The sequence below is a fragment of the Octopus bimaculoides genome, chromosome 3, assembly GCF_001194135.2.
Source record: "Octopus bimaculoides isolate UCB-OBI-ISO-001 chromosome 3, ASM119413v2, whole genome shotgun sequence".
Taxonomy (NCBI): domain Eukaryota; kingdom Metazoa; phylum Mollusca; class Cephalopoda; order Octopoda; family Octopodidae; genus Octopus; species Octopus bimaculoides.
In genome coordinates, this window is record NC_068983.1 from 41,690,483 (window position 1) to 41,698,056 (window position 7,574).

At 39.4% G+C, this 7,574-nt stretch overlaps 1 protein-coding gene across 1 annotated transcript in view; it reads left to right on the forward strand.

The window, feature by feature from the left end:
• LOC106868022 (serine-rich adhesin for platelets) overlaps positions 1 to 6,568 on the forward strand; it is a 135,028-nt gene extending 128,460 nt beyond the window's left edge. Inside the window, exons 4-7 of the mRNA XM_052966729.1 lie at positions 343 to 474; positions 995 to 1,822; positions 2,559 to 5,243; positions 6,333 to 6,568. Coding sequence (XP_052822689.1) covers positions 343 to 474; positions 995 to 1,822; positions 2,559 to 5,243; positions 6,333 to 6,568 — 3,881 coding nt within the window. The remainder of the gene's footprint in view (positions 1 to 342; positions 475 to 994; positions 1,823 to 2,558; positions 5,244 to 6,332) is intronic.
• Positions 6,569 to 7,574: the final 1,006 nt, after the last annotated feature.

Genomic DNA, 7,574 nt, shown 5'->3' on the forward strand with positions numbered 1-7,574 from the left:
CCCCCCCACCCTAGAGTAGGAAATAATATTTGTTTCAAATTTTGCCTCAAGAACAGCTTGGAAGAGGTGGGGATGAGTCAATTATATCAACACCCACCACCACCACCACCACTCCCCCAATTTTCAGCTGATACTTTGCCTTACATCCTTTCAGGGTTGATTGATTAAGTCAACCTCGGCAGAACTTGAACTCAGAAAGTAGTGACAGGCAAAGTACACCACTAAGCATTTCATTTGGCAAGCTAACAATTCTGCCAGCTCGCCACTTTCTCATCTTTCTTTTAATTAATATTGGAACAAACACATGCGCGTCTTAATTGTTGCCTGTTTTTTAATTTGCAGCCTATGCCCGCTATGTACTAAACAACAATGTTTACCAACCGTATGTGCCATGCATGTTTGGAGCAGAATCGTTATTATACTCACAAGCTCCAGTCCATGCTTCTTCTCACAGAATGTATGATCTACATAAAGGTTTGTTGTTATTTTTTTTCTTCTTCTTATCACCTGAACTTTATTCCTTTACCTTCATATTATGTTTGGCGGATAGGCAAAGTGGCTGGGTAACTATCGAGAGTTGGGCCTCACAGAAGCAATGACCAAGACCTTTGGCATTATGTCATACTTGAGAAGACCCATCAAGCCAAGCAAAACCATTTGAGGTGTATTTGTTAAACAGAAACTGAAAGGAACTCGTCATATACATAATCGTGTGTGTCACATTGCCCCAGTCTACTCAGCTGTAAATGGCTAACCCTGTGACATTGTAGCTTTCCAGCCAGAGGGATTGTTGGCCTGCTTGCCTGGGCAGCAGAGTTGCATCACTCAAAAGCTAAAACGATGCAAAGCACATTGTGATAAGTGATGTATAACTTTTGATTGTCTAGTTGATCATGTGATGGTGCTGGGAAGATTAATTTCGTTTATATTCTTCTCTTTAAATTCACTTGTCCCTATCTCATTTCTTTTTTGTTTTCCTCTTTTTTAACTCCAGAAGCATTTTTCAATGGAGTTGGCTCGACTAATGCCACAACAGGTTTGTACATACCATCTCTTGGTCACCAGCAACCACAACAGTCTCAACAACAGCAGAAACAGCAGCAACAGCAGCAGGGACAAGCCCCTGGCCGTCAGACTTCAGTCCAGATGTTGTTAACACAGCAATCTACCGGTACTAGTTTAAAACCAGAAAAATTTGACTCTGGTGCCAACAGTGATAGGTCTAAGCACTCAGAGATTTCTACTTCCAAACGCACTACGCCACCTGATTGGTGTAGCAGACCCAGCAAGGGATCGTCGTATTCAACTTCTCATGTTGACAGCAACAGCAAGTGCATGTCTGTGAGCAAAGAGTCTCGTTCCACTAAGAAATTAGAACGAGACTGCAAAGCTGATGTACAACGTGACATTGTCAACATGCAGAAGGAAGAACACGATACGACCGAAAGCCACGTCCGGACAAACCGTGTGATAGGAAAATGTGAAATGGCTGCAGATCACCTTACTTTGGAAAACGGACCCAAAAACTGGCCATCCCACCGCTGTGTCTCCTCTTCAAAGTCCCAAGGCACTGACAAGGATAGTTGGTCGTCGAGTGAGTCTGCACGACAAATGAGTCACGTTAAAAGCCAAAGTGTGATGAAAACAACATCGAGCAGCAAAATATGTCCCCCTGTGATAGTCCAGCATGTACCCACAATGACAACTATGACTATGTCACCCTGTGGGTATCACACAGTTTCAAGTGCAGCTATGTACACCAAAGGAACTGTGTCGAATGTCTTTACAACAAGCCGACCGATTTCTTCTAGTTATATTTCTGGTAAGTGTTTAAATATTCTTCATTCATATTGGTTTCTAATTTTAGCACAACACCAGCAAGTTCGAGGGCAGATGGGTGGGTCAATTACATCAACACCGGTGCTCAACTGGTACTTACTTTATTGACCCCAAAAAGATAAAGGGTAAAACTGAACTCAGAACATAAAGACAGACAAAATGCTACTAAGAACTCTGCCAACTCACAGTCTTTTATTCTTCATTTATATGAATATCAGTTTTTTGTGCAATAGAAATCCTTTCACAGGCCATGTTTTGGTTTGATTCACTTACAATAGCAATAACTACCTGAAACAAACCTCCTTCTACATCAGGGATTCTCAACCATTTATTATCTTCGGACCCCTTTGGTTACTGTTTTATTCTGGAGACCTTTAGCCATTTAATGTTTAAAATCTAATTTTATAAATACGTCTTTCAAAATCCCTATTTTATTTTTCACACATAAACTTGCATAAGGTAAACTATGTAAAACAGAGAAAGAAACCTTAGTGTTTCTTACAATAAAAATATCTAAAGCAAAATTTTTTCCTGGATCCTTAATTTAATACTGTGTGCCCCCATTTTACTATTTTGCTTGCATGGAGCCCCAAAAATCTTATATTGACCTCCTGGGGTTATATGGACCCAGGTTTAGAACCATAGATTTTTATTTTTGTTTTATTTAAAACTGCTTTTCATTTTTGATTTTATTAAATTCCTTTTCATTATTTTTTTAGAAAATGAAAACAAAATTTCAAGTGCTTCTTCAACTCAACCACTAACATATTCCTGTGTAAATACCAATATTTCTAAGACAATGTCAGAGGGAAGGAAAGTGTCAGCCGCCATCTACACTCCAGAAAAGGCCACGGCCTCTCCGCCGCAAGCGTTAGCCTACATCCGAGGCGGAAGAGGCAAAGTCAGTTGTGAACTAAGGGTAAAGTCTGAAAAGGATTCCTTACCATCCTGCAAGGATCACAATTTTAGCGTTGACTCTTGCATGCATGCTGTGAAGGTAGAAAAACAAATGGTACCATGTTTGACTTCCGCATCCTTGAAGACAAAATCTGAACGCGCTGGCAAGAAAGTGCAGAAAGTCACTGGTCGACAATCACCGACGCATCGGCAGCATCAAGAACAGCAGCAATCGATGCAGCAGCAGCAGCAGCAACAACAGCAACAATCATCACAGCATCATCAACCATACCATCAACATCATCATCATCAACAGCAGCAGCAACACCACCACCACCAACAGTTGCTACAACCACAGCATCATCAACTGCAGCAGCAACAACAACAACAACAACAACAGCAGCATCAACATCAGCAGCAGCAACAGCAGCAGCAGCATGATCAACAACATCACCACCACCATCATCATCACCATCATCACCACCAGCAACAGCAGCAGCAGCAACAACAACAACACAGTCAAATGTTTGAAAATGCTGGGAGCAATGTCGTTGATAAAAGGGTCAAACAAGAAGTTGTTGACCGGTTTTTAATAGGAAGTTGTGATAATAATAATAATAATAATAATAACACAGACAGGTCTTACAGTGGCAAATCTGTGAATTGCAGCACTAACAGTAGTAGCCAGATTTTAACCAATAATAATTATATTAACAATAATAATAATAATAATAATAATAACAGTATCAATGGCAGTCATAGCAACAACAACAACAGCAGTAGTAGTAGTATTAACATCAACAATGGCAGCATCACCAGCAGCAGAATTAGCAACAACAGTGTTAATAGAAATCTCAACATTTCACAACAGGAACATGAGAAATTATCAAAAGACCTAACGAGCGATGCAATCACGGCTGACAGCAAGCAGTCCCAAGAAATGAAAAAACTTGGCTCACCGACTGTATACATAAATATTGCAACCGATGGTCAGTCTCAGGTGAACAGTAGTAATTCCAGTGGTCTAGGCCGGCCACAGGCAGCTATTCTCGACCTGAGTCTGCCTCGGAAAGCATTAGATGGTAATAGCCAGAACAGAAACACCAATGTAGATAACTGCGAAGCCGTGAAGAGAAATGAGGCCTCTTGTCTCTCACATTCGACGCAGCGGATAGTGGCCACACCATCTTATCCGGCGGTCATTCCGTCAGTGAATCAAACAACAGTAGCTTCATCGTCACATTCGACGTCGTCACCACCACCGCCACCTATGTCATCTTCGTCATCGTTTTTGTTATCCTCTTCCTCCTCCTCCTCTTGTTCAGTATCGACGTCGTCGTTGTCACCTGTAACTTCCTCAATATCATTCTCTACACCTTCGCAGAAGTCTTGTAGTGTCGTCAAGCAATCGTTGTCACCGATTTTGATACAGGAAGACCAGCATCAACCGCTGATATCTGCGCTGCCGTCTCCAAGTAGTAAAATAACTGCTAAAGCGACGCCCCAGTCGTCAGCATTACCGTCATCATCACCATCGACAACATTGTTACCTTCATCATCAGAAGTGTCTGTATCTTCTTCCTTGTCCTCTTCATTGCCAATAATATCATCTTCAATGTCAACGCATTCTCCCACAAAGCTAACATCATCATCATCAGTGTCATCGTCAGCATCATCATTACATGTAACAGTAGCAGCATCATCGTTATCATCATCATCGTCGTCATCATCATCTGCTGTAATGGCCAGATGTGAGAGCTACAAAGAAGAAATAGACGAGAACAAGTTATTGCTGTCGTCGACAGCTTCGTGTGGACAGTTAGATGAGCATCAGGGGAAGTCCTCTTCAGCTTCATCATCCTCTTCATCATCAGTGACATCATCAGCTCCATCGATGTCGATGTCATTACCATCGTCATCATCAGTTGTCTTGGCAACAGCCACGTCATTATCATCATCATTATCGTCATCATCATCATCAACAACATTGCCTGTATCATCATCATCGCCACCGTCGTCATCTTTACTGTTACCAGAAAGAAAAACCGAACACAAACGAGGTGCGTCATCACCTCGAGACAGCAAATGTACCAGTCACAACAACAACAACAGCAACAACAGTAATAACATTAACAGCAACAGTAGCAGTCATAAAACGACAACCACGACCACCACCAACGATAGCAACAACACTGTTTTAAGCAGTAGTAGTAACATTGCCAATGTCACCGAATCTGTGCACATTTCTGAGAATACAAATTCTCCACCATTGGAGACCGTGGCAGCAAATGTAGCCAACCATGATGGTTTGATGCCCAAAGTTTTCACAGTTGTCCAACACTCCAGCAATAACTCAACTCTTAGGAAAAGAAAGAGTACTTGTGACGTTGTTAAAGGAATGGTGCGGTCTGGTTCAGCACCACCGTCCTCACGTGATACAAGTCGTCCCTTTTCATCTATGGATGCCACAGTTACCAAATTGGAAGAAGACCATAATCTGTGCACAGGTAATGGGTCACCTTTTTTTCTGTCTTTGTTTCATCATTGAATTAATGTCCACTTTTTCATGCTTCCATGGGTTTGGCCAAGTTTATTGATGTCAGATTCCTTATAGCCAGGTGCCCTCGCTGTTGCCAACCTTTGCTTGTTTCCAAGCAAGGTTATGATTCCCCCCCACCCCATGGCCAGACATCAGAATATTGGAAATGACTGACACCGCCTGTCTGACAGTGATACTCACTTACAACAATCCTGCAATGGCAAGAAAAAGTTACAAACATACACTCATATATGTATGTGTGTGTGTATGTATATATATTATATTTGTAACCTTAATTGTTAATATGACATGGTATGTCATAAGCATCTGTATATTGTGGTTTTTGTCATTTTAGTTATAAAATAAACAAATTAATCAACGGAATACATTGTCTGCAAGTCGATGGATACCACATATTCTCCTCCATTTCCTCATTGCTATATAAATTTAGGATAAAATGACCCCCTTTTACCTGCACCCACTTATGGCACTTGGTATAACACTTGGGTACCGTCCCAGCAGTATATTGGATAGATACTATCCCTTAGTGGGTTGAATCCTTAACCCCTAACTCTCTTGGATTATATATAAATATATATATATATATATACAAGTATAAACCTTGTAGAATGCAATGCAAAGCTTGTCCACAGTTATTGGCTATCTGCTGTTACAATACAGTGGAAAAGCTCTAACTACTGAATATGGACCAGGAATTCCATAGTGCCCATAGTGTATTTGAATAGATAAATGACAGAAATTGAAATGAACAGCATTCTTTATTTTAAATCACTAGAATTGTTTTGATACATTTTTACACCTGTAGTATATTGGTGAGATGCTATTTAATTGTAATCATTCACCTAAGATATAAAATGCACCTCAGCAGGTGATTGTTGAAATAAATCCTGTTTTGATGTTACCAGGTACAATAATCTCATAGTCATTTTCTTTTGTTTATCTTTGTTGCATGTACCACATGTATATGTGTGTGTCTATTATATTGTAGGAGCTAAAGACATAATAATATATCACGATTTTTTTCTATTTTCTGCAGGTATTACCATTCCAGTTGGAATTGCCATAGCCACTCAAAGACAGGAATTATCTCGCAGTAGTCAAGGTACACAATTTTTGTACCCATTAATTAAATTTCAATTTTTACTGATAACAGTAACCATATGGTTACTGTTATCAAATCACTCCGATTTCCATTCGTATAAAACTCCCAACTTTACTGTTAAGATCAAGTCTTCAGGTCACATTAGCTGTTCGTTACCATCTTTCTGTTGAAACATGTTATCTATGTTTCAAATAATTTTGAAAATAATAAAGAATTTATCAAAATAACTCTGTTGTTATTCATCCAGTGTTTGGAACATAAATTAACCTTATCATGCTATGTTCCTGATATACCTGGATATACCTCTAAACATCAACTCTACCAGATTCCCATAAAAATGGTAATGAACAACACACACACAGAAAAAGAAGATAAAATACTCAAAATAGACAACTGATCCACATTGCAACTTTACAGTCAGTTTCTTGTGCAGTATAAATTCTTTCACAGGCCATGTTTTGGCTTGATTTCACTTACAATAGCAATAATTACTTGAAACAAACCTCCTTCTACATCAGGGGTTCTCAACCATTTATTATCTACAGACCCCTTTGTTTTATTCTGGAGACCTGTAGCCATTTAATGTTTTAATCTAATTTTATGACTCATTGGTTAATGATGTCCCCACCCCTATAGCTGTTGCTTACTTTTGTTTTTAATTAAAACAAAACAAAAAAGCTTATATGTGATGAACCCAGCACTTCATCTGGTAAACGAGTAAAGCCTAGACTCATTTACAGTTGAGGAAATCGATGACATTTATTCTTCAGATGAAGAGTTTTTTACTCTTAAGCAGACAATGAGAATGATTCAGACAATTAAATTGATGAAAGTGATGAGGAAAGTAGTGATTCAGGTGAACAAAAATGGTAGTTGAAAGATAGGCTTATTATTGTTATTCTCCTGAATGTTTTTTGTGATTCTCGTCATTAGTTTGCCTGCAGTCGTTACACTGAAGCTGTGTGTGCAGCTATTTGTGTCTTGGCTCAGAAGCTATTTGTGTCTTGGCTATTTTTACCCAGATGGAGGGTGAAATTAGCTACAGGGGCCCAGGTCTAAGTGGGGTGGGAATTTGAAGTTCTTACTCATAATTTAGTGCAAATTATAAGAGGTTTTGAATCACCAGTGTCCAGAAAGTTGTTGTACCTATATATATATATATATATATATATATAT